Raw genomic sequence first — 27,571 nt, forward strand, 5'->3', positions numbered from 1 at the left:
AATGAGGGAGGGGGAGGAAAAAAAACATATTAGAAATTGAGAATCATCTCCCATTTCTACCCTAAAAAGAAATCTGTAGGAAAGCAAGGTAGATTTCCCCATATCCATGTTGTGATCATCACAACCTGGAGGTCAGTAATTAAAAGTAACTTAGGTGCTTGTGATTCATTATGTTGGGGCACTGAGTAATGTAACTATAATTACAAAGCTACTTGTTGATGTAACAAACACATGAGTTGCTTAGGTATAATGAGCAAATGTAGTTGTTTACAAAAGTTACTTTCAAAGGTATTCTTAGAGATATTGTATTGGAATTTGTTAAGACTTTAGGCCATTTTCTTGTCCGTCCAAATTGGCATTTAATGCTGGCATTTTAATAGATATTTTATAGGTGGGATATCCCAAATGGCCACTAGTGGGAACCAGAAAGGATTCTTCTATACTTCCTGAGAGCAATGAAATACTTGTGTGATCAGAGCAACAAAAAGAATAAAGGCAATATTGGAAATTCAGTAGAGTCCCCGTATTTGCAGGATCGGTATCAGCGGTTTCAGTTATCCGCTGCTTACTGCAGCCCTATATACAACACACAAGGGAGTGGGTCTTGTGGCCTATGTCCTGCCCCCTTGTATGTTGTAAACAGGCTTCTCTGCTCTCTCTGGTTTCAGGCATATAAAGAGGAAGATCACATCGTTGAAAGGCAATACTAAAGCCAACACAACACGTGTGCCAATATTAAAAAGGGACAAATGGATACCGCTCTGAAAGATGGTACCAAAGACCCAGTCGGAGCAGTAATGCATAACACTTCATCTAAAAGTCGCTCACGTAGCCAACCATGAGGCCAGCTGCTCAGGTAGGCAGTCACTGAGAGAAAGGTTGTCTGATGAGAAATATCACAGGCGTCCATCCATGATCCTGGCTGGATTGCATATGGCTCACCAGGTGGTATACTGAGCTCTATCTTGGCTCCATCGCTCATATGAAAGGAGTGAGGACAGGCGTTTTGGGTGAGGGCTGAGGGCACACCTTCCTTACCCCCTCACACAGCAACACCCCGGAGGGTTGTCAGCCAATGCCTCAGCAACCCAAATGCCACCCTCCTGCTCCATCCGACGTAGCATTCAGGGTTGGTAGCCTCTCCATGTGTCAATGAATCATCTTCCTGTTGAGTGTTCCATTTGGATATTACATCATCTGTGAGGCATTCCCTGATGGTTGATTGCAGCTAGTCTTGTGGCTGGAGATGCAATATTAAATCATTCTTCCCCCTCTGCTTCCACAGCTTGCATGCGATTACATCAGCTGTTTATAACCCGGGAACAACTCCTAGAAGGACAGACAGGAAAAGCTTTCTTTCTTCTACTTGGGAAGCTTTTCCAGTTAAGCCAAAGGGCTTTGGTGAGTTCTCACACTGGATTAGTCAGTAAAAATATCCCACTTCAGAGTATGGAATTACCTGGATATACAATACCTTTAGCACAAATAAAGTGTGTGTGTGTGGGGGGGGGAGGCAGGGGAATAGAATAAAAGGATAGAAATTACACACTTTTGGTTTAGAAGGAACACTGTGGGGAGCTTCCTGGTTGCAATGTTTGCTGCTGCTTCTGTTATTTAAACAACAACAACTGATAAATAGTTCGGCAAAGAGTTTGTATTGGGGCATTAAAGCCCAGCCCAATTAATGTCATTAAGTAAGAGTGACGTCCCGAGCAGTGTAGAGCTTATTTCAGGGGCAAACGGAGGCCTAGCTTCGCCTTCTGCTGACCACTTCAAAGCAGGGAGGGTCCCCGTCTGGGACTAGGATGGTCCACTCTGTCCATGGCCGCCACCTCACAACTGCGGTTCAGGATGGTGTTGCACGGCTTCAAGAGAGGTTCTGTCAGAGTTATTGGAGATCCGTCAAAGGCCGCAAGAGAGAACTCCAGCCTAAGTGATCCTATGCTTGACACACAAGGCAGGGCCCTATGTCGTTATGAATCATATGGAGGCTGCATTCTGGATGAACAGCAGCAGGAGCTGGTAGGGGCGGGGGGCGTTTGACCCCCAAATGGAATTTCCCCCTGGCCTTTTGGGAGAAAGATGATATAAAGTCCTTTCCTGGCCTAAAGATTGCCAGTGGGATTAAAATTACATTTAGAGGGCACATTGGCTTCCAAATGGAGATGTATGTGGGGCTGTTTTAGGGCATCATCTTAGACCAAAGAGGCGGATGCTAGTTACAGGGAGGCAGTCTCCTTTCTCAATGTGGAAGAGCAAAAACGTGGCCTGTACATCACCTGTAGCTGCTGCTCTAGGGTTCTTCCCAGCTCCATCTGGAAAGATCAAGAAGCCAGAACCGTCTGCAAGCTGAAGATGCTTCCCATTACAGGAGTAGAGAACTTGCCCGAGGATCATACAAAGTTGCCTTCTACTGCATCGAACCACGATTCTGTCCTTTCTGTTCTCACTGACTACATCTTTCCAGGACTGAAGGCGCTGTACCTTCCCCACCACCACCACCTTCTGACACTGGACTTTCTGTGTACGGTAAACAGGTGCTCTGCAGTAGAGCTACATCCCATTCCTAAAGGATTCCTGTGGTCCTCTTTCTGTTTGGGGTTCTCAGCTCACGTCACTAAGAAAGCCAACATCCAAAAGCAGCCTAAGCTTTGCTATCAAGCGGTGTGGCAGCATCGCTTTGGGAGACCCTTGTTATTCCAGATTAATTTCCTGATGGATTTGTACCTGAAGGTCACAAGAAAGTCCAGGAGAAGGGGAGAAGGATGGGAGGTCTTGCTAGGTGAAGGCCACATGCTATAAGTCACGATGTTTACTAAAGCCTTGCATGCAATCAGTCGATGGTCTTCCTACCCCAAGCCTTCTCGCGGTCAGATACTGCATTTCCTGGATCACACAACTTAAAGAAGAAGCAATTGTGCTGGATCCCTTTAGATTCTGAACTCACGGTCCTCCTTTTCGATAATTTTAGAGTGAACGTACTTCAAAATGTAGTATGAGAGCCGCTGGTCGGGAACAGTGGAACTGCTCCAGGTTCTACCACAAGGAGCTCTCCGGGGTGCTGATCCTTCCCTGAAGATATGTTCACCCTTCTTAAGATAGCTTGTTAAAGTTCAGATTGAAACCTGAAGTAGATCCGCCGCCGTCCTCTACATGGGAGTCACCAGCCCCCACTGCTGTAACCGCTGCTGCATTTGGTATCTTCTTTATTCTACAAAAATGAGTTGTAGCCTTCCAACCTACACTGTTATTCTAATAGTGCTAGTAGGAACTTGTCTTAGGGAGCCACCTTGATTCATGTGATGGTCTGCTCCAACTGGCTTGTCTAGACTGGAAGCCAAAAACCACAGAGTTAACTGTGACTAGTTACTTGTTGTGTAATTCAGGGGTAACTAAGTTGTATTTCAAAAGCCATAGCTTCTATGTTATGACATAAGACAGCATGATTATATATAAGCCACTGGCAATGGTGCGGCTAAAAAATATTGTAAATAAATATTGTAAATAAATAAATAATAAATAAGCTATTGATAGATGTACGTAGCATCATTAATGTTGCATTTCACCAATAGGTCAGAAAAAAATAGAAGCAAATTAATGGTCATCCCACTGCCTCCAATTAAAGAATAAGGCAACTCTTTCCTTTTAAAACTAAGCTTTGCTGGTAACAGGACATTTGCAATTCTTTGTGCTTGTTGTTACTGTGTGTGCATGGGTTGTCCAGGTCAAAAGAAGATACGCAAAGCAGTACTAATATATTATGAAACCATGAAGGAAATTGAGGTTAGACACCAGGTGGTGTCCAGGCTCCCAATTCCTTTGGACTGGCCTTCGTCCCCACCGCGGAACGCTGAGTCCAAACCCTGCAGTAAACAAGCCCTGCCGGAACCTAGCCCTGCCCAATAAAGTCCTCGTGTTATAATATAAATAGCTATCACAAAGCCGTTGTGAAATCTTTGCCCTTTGCTCCAAACCTGATCATGCAGGAAGAGTATAAATATCAAGCAGCCTCACCCAGTCAAGTTCAGAGAAAGATTACCAGGAAAAAAACAAGATGGATCTCCTCCCTGGCTTTTCCATTGAGACGTGGTCCTTGCTCGTAGCTCTGCTGGGACTTCTCATGCTGTATGTATTTCCCTTCTGTTTATCTTTTATGGGTCTGTTTCCTAACTGGGGATAGCCCATCACTAATTGCTCTGAGAGCAATAAGAAAATAGTAGCGGAGGTATGTAGGGGTGGGAATCTCAAGAGCGCCCCAGATGCTGTTGAGGTGCTCATTAAATTCTCCTTTGGTGCCCGTGATAGGTGTCATAGTCTTTCACCCTCCCCTCTCTCTCTTTTTAAAACCGAAACCAGGTATGGAATCTGGCCCTATCGTGTGTTCTGGAAACTGGGGGTTCCTGGGCCGACCCCACTACCTTTCATTGGAACTTTATGGCAATTCAGTAAAGTGAGTATCTGGAAATCATCTGCTACCTTCTTGGTGGCCTTTCCCGAGGCACCTGCCTTAATGGGATCTGGCAGGACAATCCCACGTTCTTGAATGCCTTTCTCCTCCCCTCTGCAGGGTTTTGTGAAGTTCGATACCATGTGCTATGAGAAATACGGGAAAGTCTGGGGGTGAGTGAGCTTTTCTTACCAGCTGACATTCTTTGGCGGACCCTGAGCCCATAATCACACCCTAAAGAGATGTTCACAAAAAAGAAGCAGGAAAGCAAATCAAAAGCTGTGCACACTTTTCAACCTTTCCCCTTGCAAACCAACACCACCTTAATCGGCAGTTGAATAACTCAGCCAAGGTCTCTTTGGGTCCAAATGTCCCAGCTGACCAGGAAGAATTCCTATATTTTGGACTTTTTCACTGCTACTCCCCTATCCCTTTTTGAGTCTTTGTGGCGTGCCTCCTTTCAACTTTATTAAGGGTCATAGTTTAGCCTGTTGATGGAATAGTCCTAACCAGGGTGGAGATGTCCTCTTAAGGCATGCTGAGCTACGGGTGATGACAGTTGCAAGCCAAAATATATGGAGGCTGGTGTAGGTCTTCCACTAGCAAGCCCATCCTGTATTTGTATAACAGGCTGAATGATGGTAGTTGTATTACCCGTTGCTAGTTACTTTTTCACACTATAGGTTTTTCCTTGTTATTTGAAGACCACTACATTATTTTTCGGAACTTTTTGAAACTTTGACCGTGTGACTTCCAAGCACTTCTTCAGCAAACCAAAGCCTATCCTTGTTAGGGCGTTCAGAATCATCATTGTTGAAAACCCTGGAAAATATGCCTTTTGTTCTTAAAACGGGTGCCCTTGTTTCTTTCTTCCATCTGAATGTAGGATCTATGATGGCCGACAGCCTGTGCTGGCCGTGATGGATCCCCAGATTATTAAAACGGTTCTAGTGAAAGAATGCTACACCAACTTTACCAACCGCCGGGTGAGAACTTGCCTTACCTCTCTCTCTCTAAACTTTCCCGAAGGATCTCTCAAGCCTCTTGTAGGGTAGCTTTGCCTGAAATGGGTCACCCAGAGGTTCATGGCTCAGGGAAAATTGAACCTGGATCTTGCAAAATAAGGGAAGCTTTAGCATCTTGAGGCTAAGTTGGAGTGTGAGTGGGAGGCAGGCAGATGGATGGCGCTGTCTGCAAAAGTCATTTATTCAGTCCATCATTTTGCTCTGAACAGTGACGTATTTTAATAAATAAGCCTCTGTTAAAGGTGCTGGCAGTGCTTGCATGGATGGGAAAAATATTTTGCAGAAAAATATCACATGTTTTGCAAGAGGATTCGGTTTTGTGCGAAGTTGGCACAATTCTCTAAGTGCCTCCAGTGCCCAAAATTAGGACTCCTCTCCCTTCATTTAAGAATTGGAAGCAATAGATGGGTTGCTGGCATCTTTCTGAGCAATCAGCCAATCCTTGTGCATTTGCACATGCTATCCTTCTCAAGAGAAAGATCATCAGTGGTAATTGTGCAAATTAGAGCAAGCTGGAAGGGAAGGGGAGAAATATGTCCTCGTCTTCTTCTCATGTGGACATGAGGGACCCGGCTTATCTGGTTATCTGATTCCACCAAGACATCTTCTGATACCTGACGGTTCATGATATTTCCGGTGTTCTCTCTAGGTGTTTGGTGCAGCTGGAATATTGAGGTCAGCAGTCTCTGTAGTCCAGGACGAACATTGGAAGAAGCTACGGACTTTGCTCTCTCCAACATTCACCAGTGGGAAGCTGAAGGAGGTAAGAAAAGATCCTAAAGTTAAACAACTAGGAAGATAGTATGCAGGCTATGCATTTTGATTTGGAATTCTCTCTCTTCTTGGTGAGGGTGGCTGGAACCATGATGGACCTGGGCAAGAAGGTTCAAATTTCATCCCTGCCATCAGGGATTTTAACTAATGTACTCCTTCTCCATTTCTATTGCACCTTTTAAATATGCTTTTACTGGGCTTTATCCTGGCTAACAAAGTTCCCATTGATTTCAGTGGATGTTCTCAGGATCTAATTTCATCTCAGTCCAACCCCATGTCATAGCTTTATCTCTGAGACGATATCAAAAACTGGAGCTTCAGTTCTTGACTGAGCAGCAAAATTTAAGGAGCCAAATCCCAATTTTTAGTGAAAGAGTTTGCATTCATAGAAAATTATGCCTTCCTGGAAGCGGAATCTGTTCCTATGATCTGTGTATAATCCTTCAGGAGATAGTTTTCATCTGCAATGTTTTTCTTGTTGTACTTCTCTGTCATCTAGTCGCCTCCGACTTACGGTGACTCAATGGATGAGTTGACTTGATTGCTCATTGGTTAGATATCTGGCTGCAGAGCCAGAAGTTGGGGGTTCGATTCCGCACTGTGTTGGGAATAGAGCCAACCTGCGTGACCTTGGGCAAGCTGCACAGTCCCAGGACACTTACAGAAGAAGGAAATTTAGACCACTCTTGAGTATTCTCTACCTTGGAAACTTTGAAAAGGGCCATTATAAGTCAGAATTAATTTGATGACACATTGTTTCTATTTGGTGTCTGAAGAGTTCATTGTTTTGGGTACCCGGCTGTGGAGCCAGAGGTTGGGAGTTCGATTCCCCCACTGTGCCTCCTGCGAGAAGAGCCAGCCTGGGTGGCCTTGGGCCAGCTGCACAGTCCCAAGGTTTCCCCCTAGAGGAAGGGAAGGGTAAACCACTTCAGTGTATTCTCTAGCTGGAAAACCCTATAAAAAGAGTCAGGTTACCTAAGTCAACAATGGATGATGATAATATTGATGTTGATTCATGGGTGACTCCTGTACCAACACACTAAAATACACATATTTTCAGAGCAGTCCATTGCCTTCCAGGAGTCCCACGGGAGAAGAGAAAAGTGTTCTAGCAAAATGAAATTAAGTGAAATAAATACTGAAATAAAATGTCCCCTCTTTGGAATTAATTGTTTGCCCTCCTTCGTGAATCACCTACTGGCTTTTTGGAATCATTTGCAGCTAAGGAGGAAAACCATCTGTAGGTGTTTCAAGGTGCTTCCTCTGATTTGTATTTCAGATGTTTCCCATCATAAAACATTACGGAGAGGTTTTTGCGCAACATGTTCAGAAGAAAGTGGAAAGGGATGAGCCCATGGTGATGAAAGAGTAAGTCCTGCAAGTCGAAGAGATATCAAATGATGATGAAAGGCCACAAGGTGTGGACTGAAACATAGGACAGTAGACGAAGAAGGAAAAATGCTCCGACTCAATATAAAACCATCTTGATATAAAGCCATCTCTGGGGTCCCTTGGATGTAAGGAGTCCCCAATCATCTCCGGATAGACACCCAGATATTGGGAAGCAGACAAGTGGGCAGGGATCCCTCTGTTGTTACCTCCAAGCACTAATTGCAGAAAACCAAGGAAATTTCTCTTCTTGCTTCATCTGTCTTACAAGGAACGGACCTAAGGGAGATGTTTTGGGTGACACACCAACACTCCTAAGGCCAGATCCAGCCTCCAGGCCTTATGTTTTCCCCCAAGAGTGCACACAATCTTAATAGCGATGTATCAAAATGTCCAGCTGTGAAAGAAGGCAGGTTTCTGCAAATGTTGACAGTTAAGTAGAGTAGAGTTTTGGCTGCAATACTGCAGTTTAACCACTGTCACGAGGCTCCTAGAAGAGGTGTGTTTCATAATCTTCCGAATTTGCCTCTACTAAAAATACTGTAGCCCTTTCTACACAACTGTGGAAGCTCTGCCATTCCCTTTTTCACTTGGCCACAATGGATGAGCTATTTCTCTGATCTCGTAGAAGGCACCTTCCTTTAGCTTCGATGACCCTAACCCTTGTCCATCCAGACATCCTAACACACCAGCAAGCTGCGCAGCATACTTGATTTAGCCCTTACCTTTTATGAATCCATCAGCTAGGATCCATTTTATTTAAAATTCTTCTTCTCGATCATATTTAAGTGCCCAAGCTGAATGTTTGATGTTTTTCCCCCACTCTTCAGCATCTTCGGGCCCTACAGCATGGATGTGGTCACCAGCACTTCTTTCGGGGTGGAAGTCAACTCCATAGAAAACCCGAATGACCGTTTTGTCCATGAGATGAAGAAATTCACCAGGCCGTTTCAGTCTTTAAATCCAAAATTCGTTCTGATGTGTAAGGTTGCTTCTGGTTCTCAAGAAATCCTGGTTGTAGGCCAGTTCCTATGGGGAGGACTCTTATGTGGGTGGAGTGAAATGGTAGCTGTCACACACACACACACCCAGTTTGGGATGAGAGGATCCGCCTTCTCTTTCCACAAATCTCTCATGCCTTTTCATACATGAAGACTGCATGGGAGCCCACGATGATTAAAAGCCTGGAGAAGCCCAATAGATGGACACACTGAGTCAGACAAAATGACTGTTAATGATCGTAAACCTGGTTAAATTTAATTCATGGGTCCCTACAAATACAGGGCACAAGGAAGAAGCAAAGGTTTGTTCCAGGAATATTCCTTTGTCTTCAACATTTTTTTTTCTCTCCTTTACAGTTACTTTCCCATTCCTCCAGCCCGTCTTTAGTGCCTTGAATATACAACTGTTTCCCAGAGAATCAGTGGAGTTCTTTGTAAGATCCTTTGAGAAAATCAAGGCAGCTCGCTTGAAAGAAGGCCAAGCGGTAAGCAGTAGGGGTGAGGGTTGGAGATTTGGGGTGAGGGTCTTTGGATTGAAGGAGGCCCACATTCTTCATTTCCTCAGGATTTCAGCCTTTCCAGCTTTTCCGGCTTGTTGGGTCCAGAGCGTGGGAACCACAGCTCTCAGAATGAAGCAGCAGGTGGGGCCGTTGGCGATGCTGCAGTGGGATTCAGGAACCGTCATTCAAAGCATGATTTTTTTCCTTGCTTTATTCGGAATGAGAGCCATATTCTTTTCTGCTTCACTGCAGAATTAACTCATCCCCTAGTGTTATTTTCCTGAGCTGAAGTACCACATTACAACTCATACAATGGTGCCTCGCTTAACGATGATAATCCTTTCCAGGAAAATTCAATGGGTTTTTTTATTTCGCTTTACGAAATAAATATTGTAAAGCGAAATTAAAAAAACACATTGAAACACATTGAAACCCATTCAGTGCGTTCCAGTGGGGTAATAACTCACAGTCCAGCGAAGATCCTCCATACAGTGGCCATTTTTGCTGCCTGTATAGTGAGGAATTCATCCCTAAACACAGCGGGGAGCCATTTTAATTACCCAGCGGCTATTTTGAAACCGCCGATCAGCTGTTAGGAAAACATCGTTTTGCGAAGAATCGGTTCCCGAACCAGGGAACTGATCATCGCAAACTGAAATTCCCCCATTTAGACCATCATTTTGCTATCGCAACTGCGATCGCAAAAGGATCATCATAAAGTGGATTTGTCGTAATTCGGGGCAATCGTAAAGCGAGGCACCACTGTATTTGCTTCGGATCATCTGGATTGGGGGGGAGAAAAGTGGGTAATTGCTAAGTACCCACATATGGCATGCTCTGAACTGAGCATGTTGTAGCTGCATGACTTCATTTAAAAAGCAACAAAAACAAAAGTTATTTTTCATAGCTCTCATTGTGTGTCTAATTGTGACCCACTAGTTTCTCTCTCCTCCTGCTGATCCATCATTTCATTTCCAGAGCCGAGTTGACTTCCTGCAGCTGATGATCGACTCCCAAGTTTCCAATGGCAGCCACCAGATCAATGGGGCCAAAAACAAGTACAAAGGTAAAATAATGTCATTTTGACTTTGCCCCTGGATGCAAAACCGGTGAGTCCCGTTATGTCTCCTGGCATATTTAGGAGAGGTGGATGTTCGTTTTCTGGGTGGACAACATGGCAGCCCTCAATCCCATACGATGTGCCAAAGGAATGAAAAGGAGGAGGATGGAGATAATGGAGGGGGAGGTAAATTGATATATGTCATGAGACCAAGAACATTTAAAGGATTAACAGCCACCACTTTGACCAAACTGCCAAGAAAGGGAAGGGGGAGCAACTGGAAAGGTTTCTCCCTTTGCTCATTTCGGAAGAGTGTTGAACCTTAGACCTGGAGAGAGAGAACATCCAGGGCTGGGCTTACATATGGCTTTCTTGACTTTCCCGGCTATAGCACGGTGGTTCCCATCCTTGGGTCCCCAGATGTTCTTATACTACAACTCCCAGAAATCCTGGCCAGCACAGCAAGTGGTGAAGGCTCCTGAGAGTTTTAGTTGAAGAACATCTGAAGATTCATGTTTGGGAAGCACGGCTGTAATGCATCATAACCCCTCATATCCCATCCATTGTTTGATAATTTATCAACTTCATGTGGAGTTTTTCGCTTTCTGAGTTCACTGCGTCTTTTTGAAGACTTAGTCTTTGGCAAGAAGAATTTCCAACTAAAATATGCTAGTACTTTTTTTTTTACCCAGAATTTGGCACTCATCCCCACCCACCACGGCCAAACGGTCCATGAAAAACTTTTCGAAAACTTTATGCCTCCATCAGGCTGAAAGTGACCCTTTCTTATCCTTGCCATGGATAATTGCCAAAATTCCTAGGGTCATGCTATAGCCCTTGAATTGGATGAGATATCCTGCCAAATTCAGATGACAGCCTCCGCTGCCCTTTCTATGGGAAGAAACTATAGAAAGAAAGGTGGGTGTTTACTATTTTCTGAACTCTTGAACACGGTGGACAGAATGACACATACGTACTGCCAAAGGCAACATTGCACAAGACGTGGTTTTCTTTGCTGTACATCTTCCAAACTCCAGCTGAAAATATCACATACAAACTCAATTGGAGAAGCTCTTTTTTTCTGCACAAACTCTTAGAAGGGAAACAAGAACCATATTGGTATTGGTGAAAAATGTTTTCTGTTATATTGTTGTTCTTGCAAAGGTTGCATCAGCCATAGTTGTGGCTCTGCTGGAAAGAAAAATCTAGGGAGTCTGGAATATTTCTCAACAGTCAAACAAGTAGGGAGGGATGTCCTGATGGAGTGGAATCCAGAACTGAGGTCAATGCAGAAAATATTCTTGCATTCTATATACAGTACAAAGTTATATGATGTTTCTGCCATACACATTGTACAGCACAAGTCTTTATCCTTCTCCCCTTTGTTTGTTTGTAGGGTTGAGCGATGAGGAAATCCTTGCACAAGCCACCATTTTTGTCTTTGCTGGCTACGAACCCACCAGTAACGCCCTCAGTTTCTTGGCCTACAATTTAGCCACTCACCCAGATGTTCAACAGAAAGTTCAAGACGAGATAGACTCTGTTCTACCTAACAAGGTAAGAGAGCCTTGGATGGACCGGGAAGATGTTTGACGTGCTGTGGTCTTCACCTAAACGAGGGGGAAGGACACGTTTTTGGCCCACAAGATCCATTCCTTTTTGGAAACTCCAAAAGTTTGAAAATAACTAAGGCAATAGTTCCCATTCTTGGGTCCCCAGATGTGCGCAGCCCGGTTTTGTGTCAGTTGCAGCCACCGGACCATCTTCAAAGGCTGCCCCACATATAGCGCATTGCAGTAGTCCAGTCTGGTTGTTACCACTGCATGTGTGACTGTTGCCAGGCTCTGCTCATCCAGGTAAGGATGAGTGGAGTTGATATATTCTCCGCAGCTGTAAGGAGGCACCCCTGGACACCGAGTCCACCTGGGCTTCCAAGGTCAGACCCGGGTCAAGGACCACCCTCAAGCTGCGAACCCTGTCCTTGAGGGGGAGCGTAACCCCGTCTAAGGCGGGGAAATGGCCTTTTCACCTATATGGTGGAGCCCCTGCCAGCAGCACTTCTGACTTGTCTGGATTGAGCCTCAGTTTATTGACCCTCATCCAGTCCATTATCGAGTCCAGGCATGAGTTCAGAACGGCGACTGCCACACCTGGATTGGTAGAGAATGAGAGGTAGAGCTGGGTGAAATCAGCATATTGCTGACTCCTCAGCCCAAACCTCCTAACGACCTCCCCCAGCGGTTTCATGTAGATATTGAATAGCATGAGGGACAGTCCCTGAGGAACCCCATGATGCAACCGCCATGGATCAGAACTACTGTCCCCCGGCACCACATTCTGGACTTGATCAGCCAGGTAGGAGTGGACCCATCGTAAAACGGTGCCTCCCGTTCCCATCCCAGCCAATCTGTCCAGAAGGACACCATGGTTGATGGTGTTGAAAGCTGCTGAGAGGTAAAGGAGAATCAACAGGGATGCATTGCCCCTGTCTTTCTCCTGGCAAAGGTCATCAAACAAGCCAACCAAGGCAGTCTCCGTCCCATAACCCAGCCTGAAACCTGACTGAAATGGATCTAGATAATCCGTTTCATCCAGGAGAGCCTGGAGCTGCTCAGCCACCACACGTTCCAACATCTTGCCCAGAAAAGGGAGGTTCGCTACTTCAATTAAAATGTTATTGGAAGCTGTTAGTTTAAGACTGCTTAGATATTTTAATTGATCTTTTCTTTACAGCTGTCATACAAAACATAACTCAGTCAATTACTTCTTATTTCTAGTTATGTATTAATGTTTTAGCATTAAACGGAATGTGTCATCAACACGAGAAATGCAGAATGAGATACTCCAGTTATGTATGATCATCTTTCCCCTTTTCTTTACCTCTAGGCCCCCCTGACATATGATGCTATCATGCAGTTGGAATATCTTGACATGGTGATGAGTGAATCACAAAGACTTTACCCCTTAGGAGGTCGGATTGAAAGGGTCAGCAAGAAAGATGTTGAGATCAATGGGGTGACCATTCCAAAAGATATGGTGGTGATGATCTCACCTTATGTTCTCCATCGGGATCCAGACGTCTGGCCAGAACCAGAGGAGTTCAGACCAGAAAGGTGGGTGTAGGTGTCCTTGGTGCGCAACAATAGAAACACAATAGTTATTGGATCAAGAAAACAGAAGGCTGAATGATCTACCCGGCAGATGCCCATCATGGCGTAGCTTCTTACTTTGATGACCTGGCGCTGGCTGACAAAGCAGGGCACCTGAATTGGAAAGAGAATATAGGGATGATGCACTGAGCCACATGGTGGTTTGGTCACATATACCAGTCATCACTTAGGTTCTTATAGGCAACAGTTGGGAAAATGAATGAGGAAAACCTCAAGGACCCATTAGGGTGGAAGGAAAAGTAATAACTCCATAGATATGCTCCCACCTGTTGAGCAAAGGAGTTGGATGATTGGCCCTCTCGAAAGTGGGCTTTGATGGTGGACTGACCATGTTTTTGTGGGCACTGACTGGCAGCAGCAGTTCTACAAAATCTTGCAGGGAGTGTGTAGGGATCTGGGAACACGGTGCCTTTTCCATACTAAGAAGGAATGGAATACCTTCAGAGCTACGGCCTTATCACTGAGTTACAGAGCCGGTAACTGACCCGGTATCATTTTTTGTCTTTGAAAGATCACACACTGAGAGACAGCAATGCTTCTGTTGTCTACCTGCTTCCATTTACCTGTCCACCAACTCCTGTTTTTCCCCATGTCTTTGCCAGGTTCAGCAAAGAGAACAAAGACAAAATCGACCCTTACACATTCCTGCCCTTTGGAGCTGGGCCACGGAACTGCATTGGGATGAGGTTTGCACAAGTAACCATGAAGGTGGCCATCACAGTCCTCCTCCAGCGCTTCTCCTTCAGAGTCTGTAAAGAAACTCCGGTGAGAAAACAGGGAAGGATGAAGTCCACGCATGGTGGGGAGTAAAGAAGGGAAAACAGAGTACAAAAGGAAGCCCCATTGACTTCTAAGAAACCTTGGGTTTCAGTCACTGCTTCCCAACCTTGGGACCCCGGATGTTCTTCCACTGCAGCTCCCAGAAATTTTTAACCCCTTTCTGTGCTGGCCAGGATCTCCGGGAGTTGTAGTCCAAGAACGTCTTTGGTTTAAATGATCTACATTTCCTTTGTAGATATTCTGGAAGAAGGAGATGGATGCTGGGGGGATCATGGTTCAGTAAGGTGACTTTTCCTAACAAGCTTATCCAGCTGAAATGCCATCCCAGCAAGAGTAGACGTATTGAATCGATGAGATGTATGGATTCCAGCTGGGACTACACCGTGGATCTGGGCCCCTGTGGTAAGCTGGGCCAATTTGCTAATGGTTCCTTCTTTCTGCTCCCACTTTGCTGTAGATTCCCCTCAAGATGAGCGCTAGTGCATTTCTAATGCCGGAGAAGCCCATCGTTCTGAAGTTAGTCCCACGGGAGGCTTCCTAAGAAAGGCCATCATGTGAGTCACGGTCAGCCCTGCAGTGGATGCAGGATACAGACTTTTTTCAGAGTCAGAATCTCTCCAGACAGCTGTGCATCCTGAAGACAACGGCTGGATCTACACAGAGAGCTTGATGGAAAACCTGCTGTTAGCTGCCCCAAATGCTTTTGAAGTTGTCCGTTACTTGGCAAAAATTATCCGATATATGAATGAATTAGACGGTGGTGTTTCTGATGCAAGCAAGGAAGCAAAGAAGAAAGATTCCTGGATGTAAAAGGCTTTCATAACTTTTATGCCCTCGTCTAAGGAGCTCCTGCTTTATTGGTTTAAGGTTGATTGGCGTCCCTCTCCTGAATAAATAAATAAAATATTGTATATTTTTGTTGTAAATATCTCTTGAAAGTTCCTGTATTATAAACGTTGAATATTAGAATAAAGACAAAAAATACACATTAGTGTGGTAAATACTATTTACTAGGCCGATTGGCAGAAAAGGTAAAGGTAAAGGTTCCCCTTGACATTTAGTCCAGTCGTGTTCGACTCTAGGGTGCGGTGCTCATCCCTGTCTTCAAGCTGTAGAGCCAGTGTTTGTCCATAGACAGTTTCCGTGGTCATGTGGCCAGTGCGACTAGACAGGGAATGCTGTTACCTTCCCACCAAGATGGTACGTATTCATTTGAATTTTCATGTTTTCAAGCTGCTAGGTTGGCAGGAGCTGGGACAAGTGATGGGAGCCCACTCCGTCACGTGGATTCGATCTCACGACGGCTGGTCTTCTGACCTTGCAGCACAGAGGCTTCTGTGGTTTAATCCGCAGCGCCACCAGCTGAGGTCTAAATCCAACCGTTTCTCTTGACTGCAGTAGAGCTGTTGAGTATAGGGGTATACTGAAAATGTCACCTTAGAATGGAGAGCTAGCCTGTGTAGCCTTGGGCAAGCTGCACCGTCACATCGTGGGCCGAGAAGAAGGGAAGGGTCAACCATTTCTGAGTATCCTCTACCTGGAAAACCCTGAAAAGGGTCACTGTACATTGGAGTTGACTTGACAGCAGATGATGATGACAACGACGATTATTCTACAAGGGTTGATCTGTTTCCCCACCCATTTGTTCATAAACTTCAGATATGACTTGTTTGATGAGAAGCCCTCTGCCTCTTGACCCCCAGCTGCAGGGAAGATGAGATGCAGGTGTTCTTGCCTTCTTTCCCTGCTGGTTGCCTTTCCCTGAGGGATCGGGTGAATCTGCTTTCAAACAGAAGGCAGAATTAGGCTAGGATTTGGGCCAGATCCAGCATGGATCTTCCAGTGCCTGAATATACCTTGAGACATGGGCCAGATGCCCCACAGGGGAAAAAGGAGGACCAGAATTTAGTCCCTCCCCCCACCCCAAAAAGATTTTAAAAAGAGAAGAGGGTGAATACGGTTTGCAGACATGGCAGTTCATCTTTCCGTCACTTTCCGGGAGATTCACAAAGACTGGAACGGGGCAAATGCAGCAGCAGGTCCTTCATGAAGACGTCTTCGGACCCTGTCAAATAAACACAAGCTAAGAACAAAAACAATAACACACATTCAGCTTGCAAAGGGTGACAATTTACTATTTAGTTAGAAAAGTTGTCATAATAACACAAACTTCTAACATTCCAGTAAGACCTCACTAGAGATTGAAAAACAGGACCCAACTCATCTGAAGAGGCACGTTTTCTTCGTCCTTCTTCCTGAGAGAGGCTGCTCTAAATTGGTCGGATCCTTACAATAGGGGGCTAAGCTTGTTCTCATCCTCCCGCTTTCCAAGACGGGGGATAACTGGCTCAGCAATATTACAAATGAGCAGGATCTTGGAAGTGTTGTAGCTGAAAATCAGCCAATAGAGCAATGTGGCTGCAAAAAAGGCAAATGCAATTTTAGGATGCATTAGGAGAAGCATAGCCTTCAAATCCCATGAGGCACGACTTCCTCACACCGTAGCACTGTTTAGGCCTCCCCCAGAGTCCTGTGTTCAGTTCTGGACACCACCCTTTAAGAAGGATGTCCACAAGCTGAAGAGCAGCAAAGATGATCAGGGGAAAGAGGACTTGCACATTATGAAACCTTGTGAGAAGTTGAGGTTAGCCAGTTGTGGTGGTCTCCAGGCTCCCAACTCCTTCGGACTGGCCTTCTTCCCCCCCCCCAAAGAATGCTGAGTCCAAACCCTGCAGTAAACAAGTCCCGCCAGAACCTAGCTCCACCCGATAAAGTCCTCGTGTTATAACATGAATGTCGATTATAAAGGAGTTGTGAAATGTTTGCCCTTTGCTCCAACCCTGATCACGTGGAAAGAGTATAAATATCAAGCAGCCTCACCCAGTCAAGTTCAGAGAAATATTAACAGGAAAAAGCAAGATGGATCTCCTCCCAGGCTTTTCCATTGAGACGTGGTCCTTGCTTGTAGCTCTGCTGGGACTTCTCATGCTGTATGTATTTCCCTTCTGTTTATCTTTTATGGGTCTGTTTCTTAACTTTTCTCTCTCTCTTTAGTCAAGCTAAGACCCTGCACACCACCTTCCAATTGATAGTCTCATTAAACAAATGAACAAACAAAGACCACAGTTCTCTTCCCCCCCCCCCTTGTTATCACTCTCCAGGGCGATGATGAGTCTTGAGGACTCAGAAGCCCTGCTTTAGGTCACAGCAGTAAATAAACCTAGCAATAGTTTCTGGAGACTCAGCCGCAATTTTCCAACCTCTGCTTGAATGCTTTTGATTTGTGAATTAATTGTTCCCCTTTCCCACCTTTTACCACAACCAGGTATGGAATTTGGCCCTATCGTGTGTTCTGGAAACTGGGGATTCCTGGGCCGACCCCACTACCTTTCATTGGAACTTTATGGCAATTCAGTAAAGTGAGTATCTGGACATCATCTACTACCTTCTTGGTGGCCTTTCTTGAGGCACCTGCCTTAATGGGATCTGGCAGGACAATCCCACGTTCTTGAATGCCTTTCTCCTCCCCTCTCCAGGGTTTTGTGAAGTTTGATGCCATGTGCTATGAGAAATATGGGAAAGTCTGGGGGTGAGTGAGCTTTTCTTACCATCTGACATTTCTTGGCAGAGCCCAAGCCCATAATCACTCATAATCACCACCTTAATTGCCGATTCAAAGATTCAGCCAAGATATATTTGCGTTGAAATGTCCCAGTTGACCAGGAATAATTCCTATATTTTGGACTTTTTCACTGCTACTCCCCTATCCCTTTTTGAGTCTTTGTGGCGTGCCTCCTTTCAACTTTATTAAATGTAATAGTTTAGCCTATTGATGGAATAGTCCTAACCAGGGCGGAGAGGGCCTCTTAAGGCATGCTGAGCTGCAGGTGATGACGGTTGCAAGCCAAAATATATGGAGGCTGGTGTAGGTCTTCCATCAGCCACACCCATTCTGTATTTGAAAAACAGACTGAATGATAGTAGTTTTATTACCCATTGCTAGTTACTTTTTCAAACTATAGGTTTTTCCTTGTTATTTGAAGACCACTACATTATTTTTTGTAACTTTTTGAAACTTAGGCTGTGTGACTTCCAAGCACTTCAGCGAACTACAGCCTATCCTTGTTAGGGCATTCAGAATAATCATTGGCACAAGCTCTTGAAATATGCCTTTTGTTCTTAAAATGAGTGCCCTTGTTTCTTTCTTCCATCTGAATGTAGGATCTATGATGGCCGACAGCCTGTGCTCGCTGTGATGGATCCCCAGATTGTTAAAACCGTTCTAGTGAAAGAATGCTACACCACCTTTACCAACCGCCGGGTGAGAACTTGCCTTACCTCTCTCTCTCCAAACTTTCCCGAAGGAGCTCTCAATCCCCTTGTAGGGTAGCTTTGCCTGAAATGGGTCACCCAGAGATTCATGGCTCAGGGAAAACTGAACCTGGATCTTGCAAAATAAGGGAAGCTTTAGCATCTTGAGGCTAAGTTGGGGTGTAAGTGGGAGGCAGGCAGATGGATGACGCTGTCTGCAAAAGTCATTTATTCAGTCCATCGTTTTGCTCTGACTTGTTGGATAAATAAGCCTCTGTTCGAGGTGCTGGCGGTCCATAGGCTGGCCATTGTGACTACAATTGTAAACCCAACCCTGTCTTATCCTTACAGGTAAGGGCAAGACCTTGCTACCTACCCCTCCTTCCTGAGGAGGGATTTATTGGGTCTCTTGCAGGGATGAGAAAAATCATCAGAGGTAGTTGTGCAAATTAGAGCAAGCTGGTAGGGGAGGGGAGAAAAGATCTCCTTGTCTTCTCCTCACCTGGACACGAGGGACCCAGGTTATCTGGTCATACCAAGGCAAACAAATCTGGTGATTCCACCAAGCCAACCTCTGGTCCCTGATGGTTAACGGTGTTTCCTGTGTTGCCTCTAGCCCTTTCCTGCAGCTGGGATCTTGAGATCAGCCGTCTCCTCCGTGAAGGATGAGCACTGGAAGAATCTGCGCACGGCGCTCTCACCAGCTTTCACCAGTGGGAAGCTAAAGGAAGTAAGAAAAGATCCTCAACTTGACTAATTTTGTAGATGGATCATTCACTGGTCCCATTGGTTTCTTTATGGCTGGAGAACAATCCATGGAGACTCTGCAGTGTGGAGGAAAACTGGTGAGGGTGGCTGAAGCCATGGTGGACCTGGGCCAGAAGGTTCGAATTTCATCCCTGCTGTCAGTTTTTAGCTAATGTACTCCTTCTCCATTTCTATTTCCTGTTTTTAATATGATGCAGAGATTGTGGAAGTAATGGGACTATGAGGCTCTGTCCTATTCAGAGCAAGCCCGTTGGTTTTATTGGACTTTATCCAGGGTAGCAAAACTCCTTTTGATTTCAGTAGACCTGCTTTCATCTCAATCCAACCCAACATCATGGTATGATCTCAGTGATGATTCAAAAAACTGGTTATTCAGTGCTTGACTGAATTTAAGGAGCCCAGTCCCAATTTTCAGTGAAAGAGTTTGCAATTGCATTCATAGAAAATCGTGCCTTGTTGGAAATGGAGTTTTGTTTCTATGGTTTATGTGAGCATGTCTACAATTTGGAAGCCTTCAGAAGATAATTAGTTTTATTCGCATTGTTTGCTATTGTTCTTACATGTTGTCAAGTCACCTCCGAATTATGGTGGGCCTATGGATGTGCTTGCTAAATAGCTCATTGATAAGGTATCTGACTGTAGAGCCAGAGGTTGGGAGTTTGATTCCCCCACTGTGCCTCCTGAGAATACAGCCAGCCTAGGTGGCCTTGGGCAAGCTGCACAGTCCCAGAGAACCTTCTGAAGAAGGGAATGGTAAACTACTTTTGAATATTCTCTACCTGGGAATAAAAAAAGATCAAGTAAGTCTCAATTGACTTTAGAGTGGACAATGACAGTGATGCTTGAAGAGTAAATCCTATACTGTTTAACAGGCCAAAGTACACATTTTTCAAAGCATTCTGGGAGTCCGAACGGCAAGGACAAAAGCATTATAACAAAATGAAATTGCAAAATAGAAAATGTCAGAATTAATGATTTGCAATCATTCATGAATCACCTATTATGCATCGTCTGATTTATAATTTTTTTATTTCAGATGTTTCCCATTGTAAAACATTACGGGGAGGTTTTGGTGCAACATGTTCAGAAGAAAGCGGAAAGGGATGAGCCCATGGTGATGAAAGAGTAAGTCCTGCAAGTCAAAGAGATATCAAATGTTGATAAAGGGCACTTTTAAACAATGCATCATAAATAACAAGGGCTGCTTTCTAGGTTGACTGGCCAGAAACCCATGCAATGCAGACCCACAAAATGCTGTGCCAGCATCAACCCGTAAGGGGTGGAATGAATCGGAAGGAGACATGTTCTGACTCAGGATAAGGTCATTGCTGCTGCCCCCTGTGTGTCAGATGGCCCATGGACAAATCCCAGCATCTCCAGATAGGGTTGGGAATGGTCCCTCATGGAGATCTCACATACCGGGAAGCAGACAAGTGGGTGGGGAGTCCCCTATTGCTATCTCCAATCACTATTTGCAGAGAATGGAGGAAAGTCCTCCTCTCGGTCCATCTGTCTTACAAAGAACAGACCTTGGGGAGATGTTGTGGGGCACACTTCAGCATTCCCCAGGCCAGATCGAGTCTCCAGGCCTTAGGTTTTCCTTCAGCTGTGCGGATGATATTGTGAGTGATGGATCAAGGATGCTTCCTTGTCAAAGAGACCAGGTTGCTACAAATCTGCACAGTTATATAGAAGAAGGGTGTTTTGTAGTCTTCTGAATTTACCTCTACTAGAAATAGCCTCTTCTGCCCAGCTACAGAAAGTGTGCCATTTCATTTTCAGTTGGCTACACCTGATGAACCATTTCTCTCATCTTGTAAAACGCACCTTCCTTGTCTACCTGGGCAACCTAGCAAGCCAACAAGCCATGAAGCGTTCTCGATTTAGTCCTTACCCTTTGTTAATCCTTCAAGTGAATCCTATATTCCCAACCCCAAAATGCTTCAATCTTTCTCCCTGTCCTTCAGCATCTTCGGGCCCTACAGCATAGACGTGGTCACCAGCACTTCTTTCGGGGTGGAAGTCAACTCCATGGAAAACTCGAATGACCATTTTATCAAGGAGATGAAGGAATTTACCAAGCCTTTTCAGTCTCTCAGTGTAAAGTTCGCTCTGATGTGTAAGGTTGCTTTTGATTTTTGGGAAATCTGGCTTATGGTTCTAGGCCAGTTCCTACGGAGAGGGCTCTTAGTTGGGTGGAGTGAGATGGTATCTGGCAACTTCCTTGGTTTGGGATGATAGTGCCCTTCTTCTCTGTCCACATGCTTCTCATTTGGCATGGCCAACCTGGTTAAATGGATTCATGAGTCCCTGCAAATATTACATGGATGTGTAAGGTTGCTTCTGGTTCTCAGGAAATCCTGGTTGTAGGCCAGTTCCTATGGAGAGGACTCTTAACTGGCTGGAGTGAAATAATAGCTGTCACCCTCCCCAGTTTGGGATGAGAGGATTCTCCCTTCCATTTCCACAAACCTTTCATGCCTGTTCATACATGAAGACTGCATGGGGGCCCACGATAATTAATGGCCTGGAGAAGCTCAATAGATGAACACACTGAGTCGGACAAAATGACCATTAATGATCGTAAACCTGGTTAAATTTAATTCATGGGTCCCTCCAAATACAGAAGCAAAGGTTAGCTCCAGGAATATTACTTTGTCTTCATCAATTTTTTTTCTCTCCTTTACAGTGACATTCCCTTTCCTTGTCCCTGTCTTTAATGCCTTGAATATACAGCTGTTTCCCAAAGATTCGGTGGATTTCTTCATAAAATCCTTTGAGAAAATCAAGGCAGCTCGCTTGAAAGAAGGCCAAGCAGTAAGCGGTAGGGCTGTGTTGGGGGTTTGAGTTAAGGGTCTTTGGATCGAAGGAGGCCCACGTTCTTCATTTCCTCAGGATTTCAGCCTTTCCAGCCTTTCCGGCTTGTTGGGTCCAGAGCGTGGGAACCACAGCTCTCAGAATAAAAGAACAGACAGGGCCACTGGAGTGAGTGAGATTCTGGGAACCCACTTCCAAGCCATGATTTCTTTCTTTGCTCTCATTGGAATGACAACCATATCTAAATTTTTTGAATTTTTTTTTGAAAAAGTCATTGAGTATGAAAAACAAAGGCATTATAAGAATGTTCTCCGAATCATACACTTTTCTGCTTAACTGCAGAATTAACTTTTCCACCAGCGTCATTATCCTGAGCGGAATTACTGTACTGAAACTGTTATTTGTTTCTGAATGTCTGGATTGGGTGGAAAAAAAATTGGGGAATTGCCAAGCCTGGAATCTGCATGGAGCATGTTGTTGGTTCATTACTCCAGGAAAAAAACAACAAAAACAGGGGGACTCCTTCCATATCTCTCATCATTAATTTAATTGCAACCTCCCTGTTAGTTTCTCTCTCCCCCTGCTCATCCATTCATTTGATTTCCAGAGCCGAGTCGACTTCCTGCAGCTGATGATGAACTCCCAAGTTTCCAAGGGCAGCCCCCAGAACAATGGGGTCAACCATGGACACAAAGGTAAAGCTATGCCTTATTGACATTGGGAGAGAAAACCAGGGGGTCCCATTGGGTGTGCTGGAGTCCCGTAGATGAGATGGCTCTTCCTTATCTGGGCAGACAGTGTGGCTGCCCTTAATCTCACAATTTATGCCAAAAGGGAAAAAGAACAAAGAGGAGGAGGAGGAGGAGGAGAATGGAGGGTGGTGGTCAATTGACATTTGTCAGGAGACCAAGAACTTTCAAAAGACGAAGACCCATCATTCTGTCCCAACAGCCAAGAAAGGGAAGGGGAAGGAATTAGAGACGTTTCTTGCTTTGCTCAGTTTGCTGAGATTTAGACCTGGAGAGAGAGAAGATTCGGCAGAGGACCTACACATGATTTTCCTTGCTCTGGCAAGGTGGTTCCCAACCTTGGGTCCCCAGATGTTCTTCTACTACAACTCCCAGAAATCCTGGCCAGCACAGCTAGTCGTGAAGGCTTCTGGGAGTTTTAGTTGAAGAACATCTGAGGATTCATGTTTGGGAAGCACTGCTGTAGTGCATCATTCTTTGACCATTTATCAGCAATGTGGAGTTCTTCCCTTTCTAAAAGTTTAATATGCCTCTTTGAAGACTTACTAGCGTTTGGCAAGAAGAATTTCCAGCCAAAATGTGCCTCTAATTTTTGACCCCCTTCTTTAGCTCTCAGCCCCACCCATCATGGTCCTATGACCCCTGAGAAGCTTTCCTAAAGCTCTATGCATCTGTCAGGTGAATGCAACTCCTATTTATCCTTGCCATGGATAATTGCCAAAATTACTAGAGTCCTTGGACTAAGGGAGACTGCTTGTCAAACAGCCTGCACAGCCCTTTCTATGGGCAGAAAGTATACAAAGGACGGTGGGAGGTTCCCGTTGTTGTGAACTCTTGAACCCAGCTGATAGAACAATGAATATTGCCAAAACCAACATTGCATAAGACGTGATTTTCTTTGCTGTGTGTCTTGCAAACACAAGCTGAAAACAGCACATACAAACTCCATTGGAGAAGCTCTTTTTTTTTTCCTGCACAGAGTCCTGGAAGCAAAACAATAACCATATTGGTATTGGTTTAAAATGTTTTGTGTTCTTTTTCTTCATCTTATAAAGCTTGCTTCAGCCATAACTGTGGCTCTGTTGGAAAGAAAAATCTAGGGAATTGGGCATGTTTCTCTACAGTCAAACAGCTAGGGAGTGATATCCTAATGGAATAGAATCCAGATCTCAGGCCAAAGCAAAAAGTATCCTTGCATTCTACATATAGTGCAAAGTAAGATGATGCTTCTGCCATACACATTGTACCTAACACTATAACAATATCCTAAGAGAAGGGACTCCTAATATACAAAAATCTATATATGGTGCAAAGTCAGATTATGTTTCTTGTGTACAAGTTGTACAGTTTTGGGTTTTATCCTTCTCCCCTTTGTTTGTAGGCTTGACCGATGAGGAAATCCTTGCCCAATCCATCATGTTTGTCTTCGCTGGCTACGAACCCACCAGTAACGCCCTCAATTTCTTGGCCTACGCTTTAGCCACTCACCCGGATGTTCAACAGAAAGTTCAAGATGAGATAGACTCTGTTCTACCTAACAAGGTAAGAGAGCCTTGGATGGACAGGGAAGATGGTTGGCGTGCTGTGATCTTCACCTAAATGAGGGGGAAAGACTCCTTTTTGGCCAACAAGATCCATCCTTTCTGGAAACGCCAAAAGTTTGAAACTAACTAAGGCCGTGCTTCCCACCCTTCAGTCCCCAGATGTTCTTGGACTACAGTTTCCAGAAATCCTGCCCAGCACAGCTAGTGGTGAAGGTTTATGGGGGGGGGGGGTTTAGTCCAAAAACGTCTGAAAACTCAAGGTTGTAAAATACTGAACTAGAAAGAAGAGATATGAGATTAACAAGGCTATGATGCTCCTTCTTTCTTTGGAATACGTAAACATCCATATAGAACAAACACCCATTCGTTCATCCATCTATATGTCCAGTTTTTAAGTTTTCCAATGTTATCTTTTTAGATTGCAACCTCCATAATGGTGGTAGGGATTCTGGGAGTCTTTGTGCAAAAAATGTAGCATTTTAGTCCATAATAAATTGCCTTGTTTTCCTCCCTCCCTGCCTCTCTTTCTCTTCTTTTCTCTTTTCCTCTTCAGTTTCGCTCACTTGCTGAGACAGGCTAGCATGGCACACTTCTTTGGAGTGACCATGAAATGTGTCATTCCTAAAGCATCAAAACATCAGCACCAATTTTAACCTTCTTGGTTTTCATAGTTAAACACCGGGAATGTTACAGGATAAATAATGTTTTCAAATACAGTAAAATGTTATTGGAGGATGTTAGTTTAGCGCTGTTTGTCCTTTTTGTTTTTTCCCCCTCTTTAGATATTTTAATTGATCCTTTCTTTAAAGCTGTCATACAAAGCATAACTCATATAATTACTTGTTATTTCCACTTAAGTGTCAATGCTTTATCATGAACTACTAGTGAGCTGAGCAGCTTAGGGCCCTGGCTGTGGAGACCGAAGTTGGGAATTAAATTTATTATTGTGCCTCCTTGAGAAGGACTGGACTCAATATTCCATAAGATCCCTTCAGCTCTGCAGTTCAAAGACTGTTATTATCGTTAATTGGAATGGTTCCAAACTACACAAACAAAAGTCTTTTGAACGTTATATGTATGTTTGGTAAAAGTTGCACCAGGTTGCTCATTCACACAAGGTGACATGAGCAAAAGAAATGCAGAATGGGATACTCCAGTTATGTATGATCATCTTTCCCCTTTCCTTCACCTCTAGGCCCCCCTGACATATGATGCTGTCATGCAGTTGGAATATCTTGACATGGTGATGAGTGAATCACAAAGACTTTACCCCTTAGGAGGCCGGATTGAAAGGGTCAGCAAGAAAGATGTTGAGATCAATGGGGTGACCATTCCAAAAGGCGCAGTGGTGATGACCTCACCCTATCTTCTCCAACGGGATCCAGAATTCTGGCCAGAACCAGAAGAGTTCAGACCAGAAAGGTATGTGTGTGTTTCCTTGGTGCTCAACGATAGGGAATGCATTCATAGCTACATGAAAAAAGAAGGCTGATCTACCCAACAGATGCCCATTATGACACAGCTTCTTACTTTGACAAAGCAGGGCACCTGAATTGGAAAGAGAATATAGGGATGATGCGCTGAGCCACATGGTGGTTTGGTCACATATACCAGTTACCACTTAGGTTCTTACAGGCAACAGTTGGGAAAATGAATGAGGAAAACCTCAAGGACCCATTAGGGTGGAAGGAAAAGTAATAACTCCATAGATATGCTCCCACCTGTTGAGCAAAGGAGTTGGATGATCGGCCCTCTCGAAAGTGGACTTTGATGGTGGACTGACCATGTTTTTGTGGACACTGACTGGCAGCAGCAGTTCTACAAAATCTTGCAGGGTGTGTAGGGATCTGGGAATATAGTGCCTTTTCCATACTAAGAAGGAATGGAAAACCTTCAGAGCTACAGCCTTATCACTGAGTTACAGAGCCGGTAACTAACTATTGGTATCATTTTTTGTCTTTGAAAGATCACACACTGAGAGACAGCAATGCTTCTGTTGTCTACCTGCTTCCATTTACCTGTCCACCAACTCCTGTTTTTCCCCATGTCTTTGCCAGGTTCAGCAAAGAGAACAAAGACAAAATCGACCCTTACACATTCCTGCCCTTCGGAGCTGGGCCACGGAACTGCATTGGGATGAGGTTTGCTCTCATATCCATGAAGGTGGCCATCACAGTCCTCCTCCAGCACTTCTCCTTCAGAGTCTGCAAAGAAACTCCGGTGAGAAAACAGGGAAGGATGAAGTCCACGCATGGTGGGGAGTAAAGAAGGGAAAAGAGAGTACAGAAGGAAGCCCCATTGACTTCTAAGAAACCTTGGGTTTCAGTCACTGCTTCCCAACTTTGGGTCCCCAGATGTTCTTCCACTGCAGCTCCCAGAAATCATCACCCCCTACCTGTGCTGGCCAGGATCTCCGGGAGTTGTAGTCCAAGAACGTCTGAGGATGCAAGGTTGGGAACCACTGGTTTAAATGATCCACATTCCTTTTGTAGAAATTCTGGAAGAAGGAGATGATCCTGGGGGCCATGGTTCAGTAAAGTAATTTTTCTTTAAAAACTTGTCCAGCTGGAATGCCATCCCAGCAAGAGCAGACCCATAGAATCAATGAGATCTATGGATTCCAGCTGGGACTACACAGTGGATCCAAATGGCTAATGGTTCCTTCTTTCTGCTCCCACTTTGCTGTAGATTCCCCTCAAGATGAAGGCTAGTCCATTTTTAACACCGGAGAAGCCCATCGTTTTGAAGTTAGTCCCACGAGATGCTTCCTAAGAAAGGCCACCATGTGTCTCAAGCTATGTGACCCGTTGCCAGCTCAGCAGCAGATGCGGGATACAGACTTTGTTCATAGTCAGAATCTCACCCAGACAACTGTGCATCCTGAAGACAACGGCTAGATCTACCCAGAGAGCTGGACTCTCCGATCCAATTCTTGGATTCTTAATCCAATCAATACACCATGCATTAATATAATAAATACAAAAACACAAATTGGTATGGTAAACACTCTTAACTAAGCTAATTAGCAGAAAGCTAAAGTCTGAATTCAACTGTTTGTCTTGATTAGAGTATGCCCATTGAGTCTATGGATCTTCCATAGTGTTGACTTCAGCAGTTGAGCCAGGGTGGGGCAGTACTTGGGCTGTGTCTACCAATTGGATACAAGCCAAAGCATGCAACCTTACCTATATCTTTGCAGCTGTGACATCCTCTAGATCAAGCATACTCAACCTTGG

General features: G+C 44.6%; 1 protein-coding gene across 10 annotated transcripts; it reads left to right on the plus strand.

The window, feature by feature from the left end:
• The first annotated feature begins 2,687 nt into the window (after positions 1-2,687).
• Positions 2,688-27,326, plus strand: LOC110091550 (cytochrome P450 3A9). Of its 10 annotated transcripts, none has more exons than XM_072982755.2 (13): positions 2,688-4,125; positions 4,357-4,450; positions 4,568-4,620; positions 5,334-5,433; positions 6,122-6,235; positions 7,526-7,614; positions 8,466-8,617; positions 8,994-9,121; positions 10,115-10,202; positions 11,593-11,753; positions 13,083-13,309; positions 13,969-14,131; positions 27,024-27,326. In XM_072982755.2, exons 1-13 carry the CDS (start codon positions 4,055-4,057, stop codon positions 27,105-27,107), a joined length of 1,524 nt encoding a protein of 507 aa, XP_072838856.2. In that variant the 5' UTR covers positions 2,688-4,054; the 3' UTR covers positions 27,108-27,326. The 10 variants fall into 10 exon arrangements, with proteins under 10 accessions (XP_072838856.2, XP_078237396.1, XP_078237397.1 ...); XM_078381270.1 differs by lacking the exon at positions 13,969-14,131 and adding an exon at positions 26,393-26,555; XM_078381271.1 differs by lacking the exons at positions 11,593-11,753; positions 13,083-13,309; positions 13,969-14,131 and adding exons at positions 24,173-24,333; positions 25,531-25,757; positions 26,393-26,555.
• Positions 27,327-27,571: the final 245 nt, after the last annotated feature.

The sequence above is a fragment of the Pogona vitticeps genome, chromosome 13 (assembly GCF_051106095.1).
Source record: "Pogona vitticeps strain Pit_001003342236 chromosome 13, PviZW2.1, whole genome shotgun sequence".
In the NCBI taxonomy this organism is placed as follows: Eukaryota; Metazoa; Chordata; class Lepidosauria; order Squamata; family Agamidae; genus Pogona; species Pogona vitticeps.

Bases quoted from the DNA above. Each gene is read 5' to 3' on its own strand.
- LOC110091550 (XM_072982755.2), top strand. From the start codon at position 4,055: ATGGATCTCCTCCCTGGCTTTTCCATTGAGACGTGGTCCTTGCTCGTA. The intron at 4,451-4,567 runs GTGAGTATCTGG...TCCCCTCTGCAG, and splicing joins CTTTATGGCAATTCAGTAAA to GGTTTTGTGAAGTTCGATAC. The intron at 13,310-13,968 runs GTGGGTGTAGGT...TGTCTTTGCCAG, and splicing joins GAGGAGTTCAGACCAGAAAG to GTTCAGCAAAGAGAACAAAG.